Consider the following 21,546-nt stretch of genomic DNA (forward strand, 5'->3'; position numbering starts at 1 on the left):
CCATGATGTCACCGACAGCCAATAGGAAGTGCGGACTGGGGACCGTGTAGAGCTCGTCAGCTGCCCTGCTCCATCCACTTTGGCTGTCCTCGTTTGCTGCCGGTACAGTGATGAGACCAGCACCACAGCTTTATCCGTTCACTGACCCACCTCAGGCCACTGGCCTATGGCTTCTGACCATTCCCTCATGAACCTGTCCTCTTCCAGTGTCACTGAACCCCAAACAGCCAGACTCAGCCCGTCGCCTCGCTTACACTGTTGTTGATTTGCTACTGAAACTAGAAAGTAACGCTAGAACTAAACATGGTGCGGATTAGACAGGGGTCTGCAGTCTGTCACCTCTATAGTTTATCAAGAGTGTGCGGTTTGTGTTTAATGTGAATTGGAGACATGGCGAAATCAGATTAACACCGAAACTTAGTTAGAGAACAAGAAGTCATGTCTGAGCCAAGTGTGCGAGGAAAAGTTAGTGGAAGTGACACAGCCTACGATTTGTTTTGATACTTGTAAGCAGCGACTACATGGAGACTCACAGCAAAGCTCTGTGCAGCTCATTTATTCAGTTACCCAATTACTAATGACAGTAAAGGTTTGTGAGTTCATTGTTTACTGGCTATAATGGCTATTAGTGCAACTGTAAGTTTTTCCTTTGCTTGGTAACACACACCGGCATCTTGATTGTCACCTTCAGTTACTTGAAATTTGAGGGCACGTTTAAGGTAATGTAGCCTGTACTTTAAGCATTCGGTCTCTCTTTGATGTGAGAGGATCAAGTGAAAATGAGCTCCACTGTTCAATGCTGCAAAACATTCCACACCATTGGTCCTTGTCGGCCTTATCGGTGTTAATGGCTGCAGTAAGTGCCTCTATTCTTCTGTGTTCTTCAGTTTTCCATTAAAGTGTTCCCAGTTACTTGTTCAAAAAGAAGTGGACCAACTTTATTAGTTACTGATCTCTCTTCATTGGTGTGTTGTATTGGCGGTGAAGCAACAGCTGAGCTGTCAGCATTGTGTTATAATTACGTTTATTGAAGGATTCACTCATTAGGTTCCGCAAAAGTTTGTTGGTAATAAATAGTGTCACAAAATACACATATGTTGTTTCGGTGTCAGCCATGATGAAAATGACCAAACTGCCTGCACTCTCTCCAGAGGGATACCATTTTCAGCAGTCATGCAAAACTCACCGTCACACCTGAAATGAGTGATTTATTGAACACACCATGACAGGTAAACAACCGACATACTAACAGCTTTTATGAAGGTAAAGATTACTGAGGTCTCTGGGTGCAAGGGAGAGAGAAAGACAGCAGCTTTTCAACTGTTTTCATCTAAGACATACAGTAAGTAATGACCTTACAGAAACATCAGGATAGTAATCAAGTACCAGCACATTACTTCTAAAAGTAGCAGCGTTGCAGTAGAATGTTACTTTGTAACACATTATTTCCAGCCCTGGTATAAAGTACCTGAGTGCTATAGGTTTTTAACTTCTTGTGCTGCCTGATCTCAAGCAAAATATCATGTTTGCATAAGAAAGAGGTGAGCCTTTGACTGGCGCCTTGCATGCAAAATGAACCTTTGTGTGCACAGTTATTGCATCAGTGCAAAACTATTTTACTGTGGCACTGAGACTGGTGTCTTATCAGGCCATCACACTTGAAAGGACCAGCAGAATGTCTGGGAGCAGTTGGTGAGACTAATCTCGGTGTCTTGTCATAACAAATGTTAACTATTGACACAATTGTCCCTGCTGAACCTCCGGCATTTCTCCTCCAAAGTGCAACTTCACAAAAAAAGAACGGTCTGTACCCCCAAGAAACTATCATTTAAAATTTAAATCAGGAGGAGAAAGAAGAAAACGGTGAACTCTGAAAGGTACTGAGCAGGCTTCACTGAGGTGCAAAACTTGGAGCTGCGTGCCCTAAAGAAAAGACTGAGACACACTGGGGAGACGGACTGAGCAACATCATTTCACTGCAGTCTGACTGAGTGTGCCAGCATCCAGCCACTGTCATTTCAAAAACCAGGAAACTGCAGTCAGGCAACAGAGGCTGCCACACAGGCTATGTATGCCATACCACCACCACCACAAATATTTGCACATGGTTGTGCAAAAATCTTAAGCAAGAGTGATAAAATGTTGCAGGAAAACAGTTTCAAAATAGACGTCTTATTGGTTCATTTTGCTGAATTATCACAATGCAAAGTGAATGAACAGAAGAGAAATCAGTGTCTAGTGTTTGCATATTTTTTCACTGAAAACAGTATAAAATGTCAGTAAATCTACACACAATTCTTTTTCCAGAAATTCTACAATAAAGTTGTCTAACACACCTTCCAGAACTAACATTTCCTGTGTATGTCGGCTGGATTAAACTCTTCTCTCTCTTGGCGTAATAGAATAAATACAACATAACGTGAGAAATGTGCGCGCATGAGTGCGTGTGTCATTTTGAATCCAGACGTTATGCCAGCAGGGAGAATGTATGCCAGACAGCATGCCAGGATGAAATCTGCGCACAGTGTGTCGCAAAGTTGTAGATGGTCATTTACAGAAATAGGCCTTGGCATCAGAGCCACTACTATTCCGATACCCTGATGATAGGCTGGGTTTCAGTATGGGCTAAAAATGTCGCACACTCTGTTGCACATTGCAATATTTTGCTGGCGCTATTATTCTGGAAGTCACATTTTTTTGAACAAAAGTTGTGGATTAAGTTTAAAAGTCCATAAAACTAGAGGCTTTCTGTGTGCTGCTGTCTGTCAGGGGACAGGTGGGTACAACGCCAGGTCTTATTCTGTGCCTGAAAAAAAACCAAGTTTTTTTCCCCTGTTGCATAGTAAAGCTTGTGTTTAGTGGCTACCATGTACAGTTTATACACGTTACTAAGCATGATTCTCTTCATGGCCGTCTCCTACATTCACATGAGGGATTAGATGGCACAGTGGAGGAGGCTGGAGGGATGTAAGGGTTTGACACACTCACAACAGCCCCAACTAGTCACCCAGCGACAAAACAGCAAGCCAACACAGTGCTGCCAGGAAACAGTGTATTTAATGAAGCAGATCTGGGAAGTCAGGTAATTTTAGAAACCTCTTTTAGTGAGAGGAAACACCCCAAGTATCTGTGAAAAAAAAAAAAGGAAACGTTGCTGGAATTCTTATTCTAAAATAGCTTTCCCATGCTAAATTCTATCTTAGTGCCTTATTCAGCTCGTCACTTGCAATGTGCACTTCTTTTTTTTTTTCTTCTTCTTTTTTTTTTGCAAATCTTTCTGCACTCTTCAAATGAGCATATCGGCATCAAATAAACACCAAGCAATAGTTCTATTTGGCATCATTGTGAACAACAGCTTAGTGGGTCTGTTCTAAACCACACAAGAAGTAATGTCAGCCACTTTGTGTGAGTCCTCTCAAGTTGGAGAGTTGCCTGATTTAATAAAGAAGTTTGCTGCAGAGGCCGGTCTTTTTGGTACAAATAAGGCTTCAGGGAGGGGGATGAGCTGGGACTTTGGGATCTTTCGTCTTCTCAAAGTCCAAACCACAGGGATTCAGAAGTTCAGTCTGGGTCCAGGCTCATTTATGGGGTTTGACCTCACTGAGGCTGTCAGCTTGTTAATCATCTGTGAAACAGTTAGACTTGTATTGACCTTTTAGAGGTGGAATATAAATACAATTTCACTTATTGATTAACAAGCCCGGCCCATTATTTGTTTCTCTTCAATGTGAGGCTCATGTTTAAAGTGACTTCCTAAATTACTATAGCAGGTTTGTTATTGACTGTCTATTGATTTTGTAGTCAGTCAGCTAACTGAATAACAAAAATATTTTTGGGTTTTAAACTATCTTTGACTAGGATTACGACAAGAGATTTTATGATAATATAATCTAATACCAAAACTTACATTATCAAAAATACCCATAGATACCCAAAATGTGTCAGGCTGTCTAACATTTTGATGGATATTCTCAGTTTAAGCAGATCTTTTCAGTGTGCAGTCACCCACATTGCAGTCATATTTAAATCTATTGACAAAAGTCAAAGCTGATAGACATTTATGATACTACAAACGTACAGTGCTGCCATGCAGAGCAAAGATAGCCCTGTATTGTAATATAACAATACATGTTACATATTTTATCATGATACAGTTTCACAGGAGAACTGTCATTCTCATCATGTTACTTTATTGCTTAAAGATCCCAACTGCTGTAAATATAAGATATGACACTATATGATGGAGACACTTGATACACAAGAGTTGGCGGATTTGCTTTATTTAGATCTTAAAATGTAAACATACAATTTTTTTGTGATCGTTTGAATTGAGTGAAATATGAAAAATACTTTGTCGTAAGTGTATTTTAACTTGTTCCCAACTTTTGTCAGACCATCTCTGCATTGATAAAATCACTGGGTTCTTAATAAACATGTAGCAGTGCTGCGTATCTGTGTCCTCTTAGAGCGTGCAATCTATCAACAACAACAAAGCAACAACAGCAGCAGCAGCTGCCAATTGAGCTAAGGCCTGAGGGCCAAAGGAAGGTGTGTGTGTGTGTGTGTGTGTGTGTGTGTGTGTGTGTGTGTGTGTGTGTGTGTGTGTGTGTGTGTGTGTGTGTGTGTGTGTGTGTGTGTGTGTGTGTGTGTGTGTGTGTGTGTGTGTGTGTGCATGCGTTGTTGTTGTTGTTATGACTGAGCACGAGTGAGGGGAAATGCCACGCATGCCTGAACACACAGACCAGCACATAGTTGTGTGAAAAACACGTTTGCTGTTCTTTAGAGGGCACGGGGGTGGAAGAGACCCAGAGACATGGGGAGAGGGAGGAACGGGCTCACACACACCTTTGTGCTCAGGCCTGAACAGAGATTTAGCCAAGCTCATCTGAGCCAGCTGTCTGCACGAGAAAATCACATCACGATGCTGCGCTGCCCGCTCTAAACAAAACATCCTCTGATCAGCAGAACGGCCGATCTTGCGTACGGACTGACACACTCGGTCTGCAAAGGTGAAAAACACCACTTTAGATTAGATCAGTCTATCCCAGCACCTGAGACTGTATCGCTGCAGTGCGAAGACAGCGCTGGAATCTCTCATGCGGTTTGCCTTCGGCTGCGAGTGGATGAAGCATCCTCGCTCTCTCCAGCCGCCTGGGCTGATGTGGTTTAAACAAGTGTCTGGAGTGATCCACTGAAGGCTCCTGGGGAGGATCGGATTGCCGGATGAGGATGTGGCCTGATGGAGTTTAGAGAGCGAGGGGGTGGGGGGCTATGATAGGTCTGTTACCATATTTCTGTTTAGTTATCCTACTGTCTGCTCTCAAATGTATTAACTTCAGCTCAATAGTGTTGATGGTGCACAAAGTGGAAGGTTTGCATTCTCACAGATAAGTGGACTACTATAGTGTGCAAATGAATGACTACTTCACTAAATGGAGATGATGTAGAGATAAATGTAATTATGTCTTAGCGGACTGATGGCCCCATTTATATTGTTAGCAGGAAGTGTGATTGGCATTTAATGTACAGCCTCCAGAGAAACCAGCTTTACAACAAGAAGCAAGAAGGTGCAACAAAGTATGTGTGAGGTATAAATGTTGTAGGGTGCAAAAATTCGTATACAAGTACATTTTTTTCCATAACATAATTAATACAGTGAAACTGAAATTTATTCCTTTAAGGCTTTTGGTTTTAGTCTTCATGCTTTCCACTCATTAATTAATAAAATAAAAAAAAAGCATCACTACAGGTCATGATTAATGCCATGAAACTTTTTGAGAATGTTTTTAACTTCTTTTAATTTAAGTTTAGAAATAACACTTTTTTTTGTGACGCGCTTGTGAACGTAAACATTTATACTTGTTGAAATATTGCATTTTCCATCCTCTCGACCGCTGTATGACTTGGAATTTTTATTTATTATTTTTTTTTAAATTTAACTCACATTCCTCTCAAGACTATATTTACAGGAATACAGTTACTAAAGCGTTCCTTAACTTATGGTTTCTCTGAATCTGTGGAAAAGTCATGCTTAATCACTATGGTTACCACTCCCCCTCCCAACGCGTGCTCAAGAGAGGACTTGTTTACCATCTCTGCTCCAGACTCAATAACATGTCAATCATCAGGATTAGGACCTCCCCTGCCCGCCTGCTATTGGTCCAGCAGATGGCTGCCGGTTTAACCCCCACCCTCCCTGTCCCAGACACCCCCTCTCTCTCTCCCTTGAGCCCCACTGTGAATAATGAATGATTTCCCAACTGTCTGTCACGCTTCCTACTTGTCCTCAATGACAAGGAAAACATGCTGTGCTTTGATATGTTATGAAGAATGACACATTTTATCTCCTCTTGGTTCGTTTTTATGTTTGGCGACGGCTGACACCTGTGATTGGTCTGGAAAAATGTGATCTTTTTCCTCCAAGTTTCTTGTATTTCCACACCATACTTCATCTTCAGAGGTGGCAGTGGCCCGCTGGCAGTAAACGTGTCATCAGCCTCCCAATGTAAACAGTGTAGTAGTCTACTTACACAGCATGCTCTCCAGCAAACACGACATGACTCGCATTCAGATGAGCAGCATTGCTGCACTGCAATGCTTTTCCTCTCCAGCACCGGCGTTTTTATCCTATGAAGTGATGCAGTTGTTTGAAAATCCAGCCTTGAACCCTCTCACCCATCCAACCACACACACACACACACACACACACACACACACCCACACATACACACACACATACACACACACACACCGCAGACAGCGTTGAAATCTAGCCATCTTGTTATGAGATGCAAGCTGCTTTTTGTCAATACACACTGAGGGTTTAGGGGAGGAGTGAGGCATGTTGAAGGGCTATAGGTCATATGAACCTGATGTTGTAGGAAACACTTGCATCTGTGTGCATGCTGTTGATCAGACTTTAAAAAAACAAGCTCAAAATAACTTTGTTTTTTCGAGATTTCTGTTGCAATCGCTGAAGTTTTTCCCGGGGATTGAGATTTCGCCTGTTGGATCCTTTGCAGCCTGGCATATTTTGTAGATTGTTCACATAATCCAGGCACTGGATTTTACTTTTTGACCATGAAAACAAGCAATGCACCACCCCCGTCCATTCTTCAGCCTATTAGTGACACCTATCCCCTCCTGCTGCTGTATTTAATAGTTTTTCTAGGGATGCAGTGGAGACTGAGAAGGAGGCTACTCTGCGCTGACCCTTGTCTTGTTCACTATTGATGAAACAGACCCGGCCACTCCTCGTGTCGCAGTGCTCTGGTGAGCAGCAGGGGCAGGCTGGTGGTTGGCTATGGTGTCTGACCTGACTGTGTTTGCACAGGGAGAAGAGCAGGAGGGGAGGGGGTTGTGTAACTACAGTATGAGAGGAACAACATTATAAACCTCCCTACCCCCACTACCGGCAGTTTGACTTCCAGTGATTGAGTCTGCAGCTTCGGACCATTGTTAAAAATGTTTTTGTCTCTGCAGCTTGTTTTTGCAATTTAGTCACTGAATGTACCATAATGTGCACTTAAACAGTGTGAAACTCCAACCTGCTCATGCCTCTGATTTATTCCTGCTCATGTTAAGCATCCACTCAGGGGACCTCGAGGAGGATGATGACGACTTATCTGGAGAGGAGCCCCTTGTTAGGTTGTCCCTTTCCTTTTGAAGTACTGGAAACCTACAGTGCCCTGCATAGCTATGTGTAGAGAGCAGCAGTGTGGAAATAGGGCCGCATTAGGAGCATCTATAAATAGGGGATTGTATCCTTGATACCACGAGTTGTTTGGTCACGCAGTGAAACCAGGTCGACTTATATGGATTTCAGGCGGCGACTCCCCCCTCTCTCCCCTCTCTTCTGGCTGAAGGTATGCATGTTTGGAATTTTTCTTCATTGAGGAATCTGTTAAAATGATGCGGAAGGAGTGGACCTCCTCCAATAAGGCTCATTACAGTTTGCCTTGGCTGCCCCCTTTTGGTAGATTTCCAAGTTAAATGAAGCCTTACTTATATGTCTCTCTCTCTCTCTCTCTCTCTCTCTCTCTCTCTCTCTCAATCTCTCTCTCTCTCTCTCTCTCTCTCTCTCTCTCTCTCTCTCTCTCTCTCTCTCTCTCTCTCTCTCTCTCTCTCTCTGAACTCTGCGAATGTGCAACACTAATCTGCCTGCTTTAAACAAATGAATGTCAGTGTCATATTTCCAATGAAATCACAGCTGTTATGTGTAAACCGGTGTGTGTTGCCATTTCATGCGGTGGTTTTAAAAAAGACTGTTGCCATTTGTTTTGGACCAGCTCCACAATAGTTGCATGCACTGTTCATAAGGTGTCACAGAGCCACTCGACTCCTGGTTTGACAGAGCTTGTGCGCAGTGTGAAGCTATACATAGCACAAGACAGGCCTCATAGTTAACTACCCCGCCTACTATGTGCCATCACATAGGTACCTTTATGAGCGCTGAATGCTCCGAGTCTCATAAGGAGACGAATACATTGGCATATTGTTGAAATACATTATGATAAATGTACTGCATGGTATTTGATTCCTCTGCCTTGTTTTGGTGGGAAAAAAGTTACATTTCGGGTTTTGTTCTTTTGTCATAAAATCCTGAAAGAATTTTCCACTCAAACCATTTCACCTCTTCTACTCTATTAATTTTGACCGACTGTGAGAAAAAATGGCAGGCTTTTGAGAAACGCTGAGGAGTGAGAGGGATCAGTATACCTTTCTCTTTGTGGAGTGAAACTGGAGTTGGAGTGTGTGTTTGCTTTGCAGTGTTTCTACAGTATAGTGCACATTCACAATCCTAACCTACACAGATAATTTGTAAAGTAGGATAAAGCATCCTAAATCCAATACTGGGGATACTCTTGCTGTGAGGTTAGAGAGCTTCGTGATGCTTTCTGCATGAAGTTTGCATGTTCTTCCTATGTGTGGCTTTTTCTCTGGATGGTCCTGTTTCTCTCCTGCAGCCAAAAAGTGGAGTGGTTGTCTGTATCTCTGTGTTCCCCCTCCGATGGACTGATAAACTGTACAGAGTGTACACTGCTTTTGACAGCTTGAATCAGCTCCAGCCTCATGTGAACTGAATTGGGACCAAGCAATTTCATTTAAAACTTTCACAAAAGAAATATTATAAGGTACTCACAGCTGTTATTTAAAACAGTACACTGTTCACATATTAGGATTGGCATGTATACACATGCATGTACATCCATTAAACTCTGTAATCTAAATATTTCATTCAATTTAACTATGATTAAAATAATACAGGTTGAGTGGTTTGTGCATTGTCATGGTATTGCAAATTATGACGAGACACGTGAAAGAGACTGGTGAAATGTGTGTTTCTGCATGTGTGCACATTTCCTTTCAGCATTGGCTTTGCACCAGGAGGCGGTTGCTAAGGAACCAGGAGTGCGGTGCCTCGTATTTCAGTTCAGTTCAGTGTAGTTCAGCTCACTTTTATTGCCCATGTGGGGAAATTTGTCTTGCAGCAATAACAAAGAACATAACAATAAATAGTAAACACTTTAGATCCCCCAAATATAAACAGCACACGGGTGTGGAGGCCAGCCAGGGCTTTGCTGTTTGCACATTGTCTACCGTGCAAATAAAGGCTGATGGGTTGGGAGAGATTTAAGACGTGAAACCCGAATTCTTCATTTCACGGAGCAGCTTTTTATCTGAGCAGACAACTCCTCATTTAACTTTCGTTAGCAGAAAATACCTCATCACCAGGCCTTTCACAATCATTTGTATGGCTTTGCATACACACACACACACACACACACACACACACACACACACACACACACACACACACACACACACACACACACACACACACACACACACACACACACACAGACACACTCCAGGTGCTCTTTCTATGGGGTGGACTCTTCTGAAACTAGGACACCCCTGCCTGCAGTGTGTCAAGATTAGTGAACAGTGGGAAACATCTGCTTTCTTCCTCCTACATCTGTTTTTCTTGAAGAGCTCTTCTGTAAATAGGCTCCAGTCAAAAAATGTTTTTGAACATTACTAACACAGAAACATTGTTTATTGTGTCATTGATAGAGCACAAGTTGATAAAAAGACAATGAATGAATTATTACTTTTAGAAATACCTCCAGGTTTGTCTTTTCTGTGTAAGCGTGGAAGGTTGAAAAGACCCTTTCTTCAGTGATGACATTTTATATATTAATGATTATGTTGAAAGCTGATTCCCACAAACTTGTCTGGATTAAGTCTCTGCTCTGACTGAGAAGAATGCAACATTATTGATAACATATTGTTATGTATGTTTGGTTTCTCAGTGATGCCCAGTAAACAGTGAGGCGCTTGTATTATTCATGATGCTCAAGCTTGATTCAAAACACCGTGCACCATCATCATCTGCTTCTCACTGAAGGGAAATGGAGTAATTCTTTGTTTGAAACAGTAGTGATAGTAGGAGAGAGCCTACTTTCATTGGTTTTTCTTTCAGTTTTGCATTTAGAAACTCAAGTAACATAACTTTTATTGCAAATATGATTGAATATAAAAGCTTCAATGTGGTTCTCATCGGGTGAATGGTTTGAAAACAACAACTATGGCACAATAATGATATTTTTAGGAATAGATGTTGTTAGATGTTTGCATATTCAACACCTGTAAGGAGTGCAACATCACAATACTTTGTCATTGTATCTTATTGTATCTTGAGCAGATGGTATTTTCTTTGTATTTTTCCTTACACAAATTTCTCTTCTCCGTATTTCTTAAAATTAGAATTGCTGACGTAATTGTAGTTTTGTCATTGGTAATTGTGAAGAGTTTTTTTGCCTTTTCACAGGGTTAATTTTAGTGAAAAGGCCGAACCCCAAGTCAGTGGATTTCATGCATGGCAGATACAAAACAAGAGAAATGACTTAATTTGGTGGACGAGACGGAACACATGGATTTTACTCCTGAGAAAATAGTTGTAGTGATATGTAACACGAGAAGAACTTGTGAACCTAAATGAACCAGATCAGAGCTGTGTTACATTGATGATGGTGCAAATTAAAAGCAGCAAGACTTTTTTTTTTTTTTTTTTAAGAGAGATGTTTCAAATTGTCAGCTTAGAGTAGAAATGACTAGTAGACATGTTCTTCAAAGGACGGCTCTTTACTTTAATACTAACATTTCAAAGGCTCGATTTGATTCACTTGAGAGAAATGTTGAACCAGTGTTTTTTGAGTTTTGACTTTTCATATTGAAGTATCTGCAAGTTATGCACAATTCTGAGTACTTCTGCCAGCTGCTATCCCTGTTCGCATTACTGATTCCCTTATTACTCGATCAGTCCCAGGACTCGGGGCAGATGGGTGTTTACCCCTAAATCTGGGTCTGCTTAAAAGAATTCCACTTCCTCCAGTTGGTGGATATTAATAAAATGGGATATAATAGATTATAAAGTAAATGCTGCAGTTTGTTTAAAAAAACTGTCTCTGATTTTAACCTTGATATCTCTGATCATTTTGCAACTTTGCCCTCCAGCTGACGAGCTGAACTGGCTGAAGGTTTCAGTCAAGCTTTGTTCCTCTTGAACTTAACATACTTCTTGCAACAAAAAAACAAAAAACTTTAGAAAAAACTTTTTTTTATGTGGCAGATTGCCATTGTGCATGTATCAAAATCCCCCACTGTATATTTATGAGGACGCAGCGGTTCAGGCTTGTGCTGTGTACTGCCTGTGTTATATTCTTCCCAGATGGGAGGGGAAAACATTTAAATCAGTATAATGCAGTCCATTACAACATTTTCAGCACGTCAGACCTCTGTTATAAATATAGTTGAACAAACTTCAGGCAATATTCATAGCTTTAAGCTCCAAGAACAAGATGTACGAGATTGCATGTCTTCACTACTGATACACAATACTCCAGTGTACTCCTCTTCAACATGTTTATTTGTTTTCTGTAACCAAGCAGATAACAACAATATTATATCTTCATGATCCTTCTTTCCTTGTCATTATTTATCATGCTGTGGAGTGTTTCTACGTCTTCCCTGACAATTCAAATGCAGTCTGTGTTTTATCTGTTTTTATTTTCCATCTTGATTGTCCCCGATGTTGTGAAACTTGTAATGGTTATTCTCTCCGGTTCAAAACTGACCTCTTCCCCATCCTTCTGTCTCCATTAGTATGCCCGGCGCACTGCAAGCTTGCCTGTACAGACCGAGGGGAGTGTTGCCACAGCCAGTGCCTGGGTAGCTGCACTGAACCCCACAACGACATGGCCTGCGCCGGCTGCTTGCACTACTACCACGAGGGGCGCTGCGTGCCAGACTGCCCCCCGGGCACCTACAAGTTTGAGGGCTGGCGCTGCATCACTATGGAGCTGTGCTCTCAGGTGCACCTGCCCAGTGACACACACTTTGTCATCCATGGCGGAGAATGTATGCTGGACTGTCCCTCTGGTTTCACCCGCAACGAGACTAACCGGTAAAGACTCACCGTTTAGATTGTGATTGTAACACTCTGAATTTTGAAAACATGATGGAAATCACCTTATTGACTTTCTGCGGTATTGTGAACATGTTATTTTCAGTCAGAGAGCCTCAAGTCCACTTGTTTTGCTGCTTTCCATTTACGTCAGGGCATTGACTTCACAGATTGTAGAATTTGGTTCACCACTACCTGGCAAAACAGTATGAATATATCCAGTGAAGTTGTTCTTGTGCTAGCTCTTTTGAGTAAATTAGAAAAACAATGATGCCACAATTCTTTTAAGCAGTATGTATACTAACATTTAACTCTCAGTGTAGCTGTCTTCGAAGACAAAACTCAAGTTCCTCACACCAGTGTTTACCCTCCTGATACTGACCTATCTGACCTTTTATCACTTCTGCCTCGCAAGATCAAAAACAGCCCAGATTCCCCAGGTCACAGTTAACTGGAAAACAGCATCATTTCCGGGCTAAAGTTCTAGAAATAGATGTGCATTTATACTTCACTAATCACATACTATAAAGCCACTTGTGTTCACAGAGCCCTCGTGCCAAATTAATTATTTAGCATAAAGTATAGTTGAGCTGAACGTAACCCGACCCGGACCTCCAACACCTTCCTATCTTTAGGTAGGTCTCAGTACTGGAAGGTTCAGTGCATGCCACACTATTCATGATCCTAACGACTTAGAAAAAATTTAATGTGCTGAAGGCAGTGCCTTGTTTTCAGTACTTGACACTAATAGATTTTACAGACGCAAAGGTTTTAAGTGAAGATTTGAGTGAGGTGTCTTAACACTTGACATTTCTTTTGTTTGAGTCTCACCACAGATAAGAGCTCTTTTATTGCCTCAGTTTCTACCTCTTTGAGTTTTCATGCAGACTCTCTGGATATATTTTGGCCGTACCACTGCTATTTCGTCTGGGAGGTCAATACGATGAGTCACCCTCTCAAGAAAGAGAGTTCATTTGAGGGCCCGTAAAAGATTAAACTCGCCGTGTGAGATATGACCTTATAGTTGTTTTTTTGCATAAATTCTCCGGAACGCTTCGGAGTGAGGGAATGGACAAATCATTTTAGGGTGAGGTTAGAAATGTTCACATAGGATTTTGCTCTTTATTTGAAAGTTTCTCTTTCCCCCCCTCCCCTTCATGCCTCTTCTTTGTTGTTGACTCGTTTTCTCTGCTTCTGTTGCACACAGTATGCTGTGCAGCGCTTGCAATGGCCTGTGTGATAAGTTCTGCACGTCCCCCATCATTGACTCTGTGGACGCTGCACAGTCCCTGAAGGACTGCACCGTCATTGAAGGCAATCTGGACATCAACATCCGCCGTGGAAGTGAGTGCAGCTATGAAGGACGCAGCCTTTAGCACCACCTGTACTGTGGTGTCAAAACCCAGCTGAGCCGAAAATACTACAATAAATTCCAGGACTTTATGATGGACTAAACTCCGTCAGCTGCAACTAAGCAGATCATACGCAGTCTAGTTTTTTCGGACTGGAGACCACGAGCCAACAGGATATTTAACGCGGCTAGAATCTGTTATCAAATATTCTATAATGAGCAGAAGTGGAAAGAGTAACTGATCACCTGTACTCGAGTACAATTACTGATAAAGCCACTTGGTTCTCTTTTTCAAAATGACTGTATTTGCTTTGTTCAGTTCAGGCCTTGATTCAATTTATTCCTATTACATATTTGCCTTCCAAACACATTTCTCAGACAACAAATAAAATGTATCGAATTATAATCTTTGTTTTGTAATTACATTTAGACATAAAGCAGACATTTTCATTGTTTAAAAAAATACAATGTCTGCAAAATTGTGAGCATGCTCTTGAGCTTTTCATGAATTTTAAACTGTAGGTGTGTCAGTGAATACATCAAGGTTCAGCTGAATTAGGAGAGTTTTGTGTTTTTCATACATACTGAAGGAATGGATGTCTTGTATTTTATGTCTTGTATAAACAGAGTGATGGTCTGGATGCATGAAATTGAGATATTGATTAAGGTCTCAACATCAGTCAAAATGAGTAGTAAAATTCCAAACTTTAAAAATCGGAGTATTTGTAACTAAATACTTCCACATCTGACTTTGGTATACAAACTTTACAAAAGCACGCTCCACTTGGCTTCACGGCAGTTATTATGATGAGAGAGATAGTGAAAGCCTGATTGTCTAAGCTGGTGGGATGCAAAGAGAGAGCCACAAAACCAACATTACATCTGCTTCCTGCGCGCTAACCTAATTATCACATTACGCTACAATGCTGTTTATTTGCTCGGTTGAAAGGGTGGCTCACCAGCTTATCTGCACATATGATGAAGCTCATACAATAGTCCTCCAGGGGATGTTTGCGTTAAGAGCTCATCTGGGTTTCATAGCAGCAGTAAAGGTCTCGCACTTTTTTTTAAATTATGGACTTCATAGACCTGTTTGTATTTCCGTGTGATTGAATGCGTTTCCATCTTCTGTCCCCAGACGACATTGCGTCTGAACTGGAGAGCTTCATGGGATTGATCCAGACGGTGAAGGGCTATGTGAAGATTCGACACTCCCACGCACTTGGCTCGCTGTCCTTTCTCAAGGGTCTGCGTTACATCAATGGGCAGGAACTTATCGACAAGTAAGGCTTGTCTGTGCTTTTTGTTTGCACTTTTTGGCCATTAATGTATGCATGAGTGTTGTATATAATATAATGCATAGTTATATTGAATTTGAAGACATGAGCAAACGTCAGGCTTACAGCCCACGCATTATTGTAGATACAGAAATGACTTCTCTTTTAATAGATGTGTACGTTAACGTATACTGCTTAATCTTAATATACCCCTCATGTCTTGCAACACTGTTTACAGATAGTGTAATGCTTTTTTTTTTTTTAAAGATGATGTGCAAAGCTCGCATAAGCTAGATAAATGACTTTCGCAACAAAGCAGAGTGAAAACTCTCCGTTCCATTAGTGTCTTCATCGCAATATCAGCAGCAGTACGATACAAAGGTCATGGGAAATGGGAAAACCTGTCGCCCCGTCTTGTTATCGTCTCTCCGAGGGTTAAGTTTCAGTCCGAGGAATGCTGTTGAGGATGGCAGACATTCTCTTCACTGTGGAGGTGTCGTGCTGCACTACTGAGTCTGGTGTCAGCACAACACTAAATCTGTCTCAGAAACCGGATCGATGTTAGTCGCACGCTTGAGCCCAACTGACGCAAACCTTTGTGAGAGCTTGAGGCTGCCATCAGGTGGTAAAAACAATAAAACCAAAAGATAATCCAGGCAGCTCATGTTTATGCACAACAGTATTGTGTCATGTAGGTTGTGGTTAAACATGTGGACCCTCCAGAAACAAGGTTGTATTAGATAAAAACGCTGAACCACAATATGTAAGATGTTTCTCACCATCTTCTGATCTTCTATCATCAGCATGTACTCGTTCTCCGCCATCAACAACCAGAATCTGCAGTATTTGTGGGACTGGAGTCAGCACAACCTGACAGTTCGTGCTGGACGTCTTTTCTTTCGTCGAAACCCCAAACTGTGCATGTCTGAGATCCACACAATGTGGGAGAAGACCGGCATAGCAATGAAGCCCGAGGAAGGGGACTTCCGTAACAATGGTGAAAGAGCCAGCTGTGAGTATTGCCACGTGACAGAAGGATCCTTTCTATTCTTGCAATTTTTCCTTTAAAAAGACAACACGTACGTCACTGACCTGCTCTGTCATACAGGTGAGAGCCATATCCTGAAGTTTAAGTCCAACATCACATCTAGTTACACAATCCGGCTGACATGGGAGCGCTACCAGCCTCTGGACTACGCAGACCTTATCAGCTTCATCGTCTACTACAAAGAGTCGTGAGTACCTTGTGGATGAACATTGTGTTAACCTCTGTGCAGATTGTGAAGGTCCCAGAGAAACGGAGTAGATGAAGTTTTAATAGACCAGAATTAATGATCAAATGATTTAAATAATCTCATCAGCAATTTTTACCCTAGTAGTTATAATTAGTGTTCTCTTTGATTTATGGCCACATGTTTTACAAAGACAAATCCTTTGTGACTCACCTAACTTACAACCATCATGGTATTTGGATTTAGCCAAAGGAATGGAAGAAATGTGAGATAAGAAAAGTAATGGCTGATGGGAAAAATATATACAAATTATTATTTTCCAATCTTTATTAACATAAATGCAATATTACTTAGAACAATGCTTGGACCAAGGACTAAGACAAGAGAGCGTTATGAGATCTAGAGCAGACCTAGACCTAGACGATTCATTGATTTTATTCTGCTCCGGCTTCTGTATGTCTTCGGGAATAGATGCTTCTACAAGTCCTTACCTTCTATGTCCACGGCATGTTTGAATGACTTCTATTTCTGTCTAATTCCAGCCCTTTCCAGAACATCACAGAGTTTGATGGTCAGGATGGCTGTGGCTCAAACAGCTGGCACATGATGGATGTCGATTTCACCCAGGATGATAAGAATGACCCCAAAATCAGTCTCCAACACCTCAAGCCCTGGACCCAGTATGCTATCTTTGTAAAGGCCATTACCCTGCAGGTGGAGGACAAACATATTTCTGGGGCAAAAAGTGATATTATTTACATTCGTACGCGCCCATCACGTAAGTTTCTGCACTTTAAAAATGAGTGATGCTGCTTTTTCAGTTGTTACCCCATATTTGCAACATTTAAATATTGAAATGTGATGCCATGTTTCAGTACCATCTATGCCCAAAGATGCCCGTGCATTCGCCAACTCCTCTACAAAGCTGGTGGTGAAGTGGTCACCTCCCGTCTTTCCTAATGGCAATCTGACTTACTATCTGATCCGCTGGCAGCAGCAGCCTGAAGACAGGGAGCTCTACCAACACAACTACTGCTCCAAAGGTTTGCATTAATCACCCCCCTCCCCTCCTTTTTTTTTTTAAAGAAGGATTTTGTCAGTGTTTTTTGCTTTTTTTATCTTACTTATCGGCTTTGTTAATATACATAAATTACTGCTGTTTATGCCAGTTAATGAAAAACACTTCAAATTGCGTTGTCACTGAAATGTGCAATACAATTGCCTTTCCTGAAAAAATCATAAAAACTTTTGTATTTATTCTGCTATTTAAGTCATGATGATCAATGAACAACAGGGTCTGTTGTTCATTTTGAAAGTCATTTGAGATTAAATATGATTATTTCAATATGATCCACCTGGATCCACAAGGACTCTTACTCTTCCTCTTACTTTTCTTTCTTTACAGGCAGGTACTCGACCTCGACGTTTTAAAAATATGACTTGCATTATTTAATCCAGACTTGGAATCTTGCGTTTTTAAGAGTTTTGACCGCTTTAAAATATAGCTGTGGTTTTATTTTAGACCAGGACTCTTAAAATCAGAACTGGGGTCATTCAAGAAGACCCAGATACCTAAGACTAGATAAGGGCCTGTTTGACCCACCCTGGATTCATCAAGCCAAGTACATTATTGCTAACAGACTTTGAACCCCAAGACGACTTGAGTTGAACTTGTATTGTTTGAATTGACAAACTCTACAACACCAACCTGAATTCTTTAATCCAGACTTCTTCAACATGAGCTTTCCAAATAGTAGCATGTTAATGACTGGTAAAGACGTCTGCCATTTACTGAAAACTTTGTCTTGGTTTCTGATCTCAGAGATTAAGATTCCCAAACGGATCCCCGCCACAGGGCTCACAGACATGGAGGACAGCACCAAGCCCACCAAGTCGGACCTGGCAGGGGCAGAGAAAGGTCCGTGCTGTGCTTGTCAGAAGACGCCAGAGGAGCAGGACAGGGAGAAGGATGACCGAGTCTTCTTTAAAGTCTTTGAGAACTTCCTCCACAATGCCATCTTTTTTCCGAGGTATGTCCTGTTTTTAGGTCATATCTGTGCCTCTTCTCATGCCGGCCATCAAAAAGCCAAACTTGTTTGCTTTGACGGGTCAAAATGAGGGCTGCGGCGTTGTCTAAGTTGTAATGGCTCCTCTGTGGGGCTGACGGGATTCAAGCGCTCAGGGGGCGTGGAAGGGCTGGGCTGGGCGGGGGCCGAGATGGCCCTGCTGGGCTCGGCCCTTTGGCTGGGAGGAGCAGATGAGGAGACCCGCTGAGTAGGATTCAAAACCTTCTTAGTGCTCTTGTGGCTTTCTGTCGCCGTGGCAACGGCGGCACAGGAGATGTTTGGTGCTAACAGGCAGCAATTTAGGCAACACAAACAAGCCCAGGAGAGAGATGTGATTAAGGACTCTGAAGGGTCTAGTTTGGCTGCGCACTCGCTGCTTCGCATTTCGTTCCCCACAATAGGCACTGACATCTGTATTGTGTTATCATTTAACTTGCTCAGGGCTACGTATGTTCATTGTTTTCAAAGACTCTTCTCACACACTGCTCAGAGAGACGGGGACTCATGGCTTATGCATTTGGGATCTGCCTCGCCATGCGATCCATCCATCCCAGTAGAATGTGGAGGTCTTTGATGTACTTGTTGCTTTGAACACTTACTCATGCATATATTCATATCAGATATCCTATAAATCCATATCTCAAAACGAGGAACATCCACAGTTCACTCATTGTATCTGTGACCTTTCCCCTTATTTTCACGACGCTGCCATTGAATTGGATCAATATGTGTTTGGGGGAAAATAATACAACATAGCTTTCTGTTGTAATTGAACTCATATATGTCCTCCTCCTCCTCCCTGTTTCTGGCTATGTTGATTTGTTATCATATAGCTGTCTAGGAGACTGGCGAGTGGCAGGTCCCTGGCCTGAAGCAAAGTGTCCCAGCCAGTGTATGCACAGCCTCTCCACTGTAACACAGCCAGCTTTATTACAAACTACTCCAGGGAAAGGCCTCGAAACGCTCAGTGTTTTTTTTTTTCTTAAACAAAAGTTCAGGGTTTAGACCCAGGGTGAGGGGAAAGAGGGTGCGTGAAAACAGAAACAGAAAGAAGAGGAAATGTTTTCCATTCTGTCCCCCTCGACTCGGCACTCCACTCTACTCCTCCCCTTGCACACTCTCTTTGTCCGAGACTTTCCCTTTTTTTTTCTGGAGAGAGACAGCTGCCAGGAAATGTACAGTGGATCCATCTGGAATTTAAATGAATGAGGGAAGAGCCCCATCAGCGCTTGAAGACAAACAGAAAATAGGGAAGGCAGACTGATTTACTGGAGGGGAGGAGGGCGGCTGCACAGAGACGATGGCTGCCAGTATCTGTTCAGCAGACTTTTTAGCATGATTCAAAACCTGTCATCAGCCGACTGGAGCTTTTATTTACTGTAATCACCTACGGTTGAAACTCATGATGAATACTTACAGAGAAATAGACTCCCTAAAAGCTTTGGCAGAAATCAGTTGGGAACAGGGGGTATAATCCCCCCCATTTCCTTGAAAAGACTAATACATATCCCCTAAAATATATTGTTTGTGGAAAGATCTACAACTATACAGGTCCATCTCAAACTACAACAAAAATGATCATTCCACTTACAATTTAATTCAAACAGGTCGTCTTTCATTTTGGTTTTCCCACTCCATTTTGGAAATCATACTTATCATGTGAAAATTATCATGGCGTTCATATTTTATCTAAAATTAAAGAATCTCATTGTATTAGAGTATTGCAAAATATTGGAGATTGTCCTGTATCTTTAATTGAAGCTCTATTTATCGCAAATCCAACTTTAAAAGTTGTGAATGTACTGAGAAAACAACCGTTCAGTGATTTACATGAAATGCCTATAATAATAATAATAATAATAATAATAATAATAATGAGAAGAAGAAGAAGAAGAAGAAGAAGAAGAAGAAGAAGAAGAAGAAGAAGAAGAAGAAGAAGAAGAAGAATTATTATTATAGGCATTATTATTATTATTTAACAAAGGTTTTGTGCTGCTTCTCAAACAAGTCAACTGAGGTCAAATGTTTATTAAGAGGATTCCTCAATTCATGCTCATTAAAAGCAGCACCATGAGGCCTCTTGTGATGCATTATGAAGCTGTCAAAATGTATATATCAAGTCTCCAACAGCCTTCGTGGTGATCTATCGGTGGAAACCCCCCCCCCCCCCCCCCCCCCCCCCCGAAAAAAAATAAAATAAACCACAACATTTTTTTTGATGAGCTTGTTCGATGTGCTCAATCATTTACCAGAGAATTTGCCGGTTCAGCAATCCGGTTTCAAATCCTAATTTCTGCCCTTGGCTGAAAGTTAAATCTTCTTTTGCATCACATCCACAAGTGTTTCACCTTTCTCATTGAACTCGCAGTGACGTCTGAGTTGCCAAGCATTTCAAATGTGCCCCCCTCTCTCCGCGGACTGATCGTGTAGTCACGGCTTTCCTTCCTGGCTTCCATTGCATAAAGGTAGCTCTTTTTTTAGCGGGCGAGGTCAGGACACCAACTGTGTAGTAAGTCACTATTTATAAGTCCCGCTTCAAGTCAGCTGATGAGCCTTTTCACAGTGTTACGACTGGGCTGCCTCTCTTACTGCTCTGATTACCCACACAGAACAGAAACGAGATCCCTCGGGCTTTCTTTCATCTGGACATCTTGCCTCTTCTCGCTGCGTGTCAGTGTGAAAACATCTTGTGTATTTGTGTCTGTACCATCGGCTCTGCTGTTCGCTTTCATAATGAATTTGTGATGTTAGTGTCAGCGGTGACTGAAGTGCTCGGCTCTCGGCTCTGCGTTACTGGAGTGCACCAGTTACAGCTGTCAGAGGGGAATGTTGACACGTCAGTGTGACTGGTCTTTCCCACGTGAACGTCGGTGTCTTTGCACTCCTCCAGTAGGTACAAGTTTGCATAAAATCAACAAATGGTTGACTTTAGGTTTGCTCAGTCAGTAACGTTAAAGAAATTTAATTCAATCAGACGATTGACTGAGAAGTCAGGACACAGTTTTCATTTAAGAAATCCAGTGATGAGCATATTAATAAATCAATCAATGCTGTGTGACATAAAAATCCATAGTTTGAACCGTGCCATATTTATATGAATTATAGATCAGTATAAATTGAAATAATCAGCTAAATTCGGCAAAACTGAAGC

At 41.7% G+C, this 21,546-nt stretch overlaps 1 protein-coding gene across 1 annotated transcript in view; it reads left to right on the forward strand.

Moving 5' to 3' along the window:
• igf1ra (insulin-like growth factor 1a receptor) overlaps positions 1 to 21,546 on the forward strand; it is a 68,296-nt gene that overhangs the window by 33,715 nt on the left and 13,035 nt on the right. Inside the window, exons 2-9 of the mRNA XM_080475195.1 lie at positions 12,169 to 12,469; positions 13,677 to 13,813; positions 14,959 to 15,103; positions 15,901 to 16,109; positions 16,206 to 16,332; positions 16,872 to 17,107; positions 17,205 to 17,372; positions 18,152 to 18,359. Of these exons, the coding sequence (XP_080331321.1) occupies positions 12,169 to 12,469; positions 13,677 to 13,813; positions 14,959 to 15,103; positions 15,901 to 16,109; positions 16,206 to 16,332; positions 16,872 to 17,107; positions 17,205 to 17,372; positions 18,152 to 18,359 (1,531 nt within the window). The remainder of the gene's footprint in view (positions 1 to 12,168; positions 12,470 to 13,676; positions 13,814 to 14,958; positions 15,104 to 15,900; positions 16,110 to 16,205; positions 16,333 to 16,871; positions 17,108 to 17,204; positions 17,373 to 18,151; positions 18,360 to 21,546) is intronic.

The sequence above is a fragment of the Lipophrys pholis genome, assembly GCF_963383615.2.
Source record: "Lipophrys pholis genome assembly, chromosome: 11".
Lineage (NCBI taxonomy): Eukaryota > Metazoa > Chordata > Actinopteri > Blenniiformes > Blenniidae > Lipophrys > Lipophrys pholis.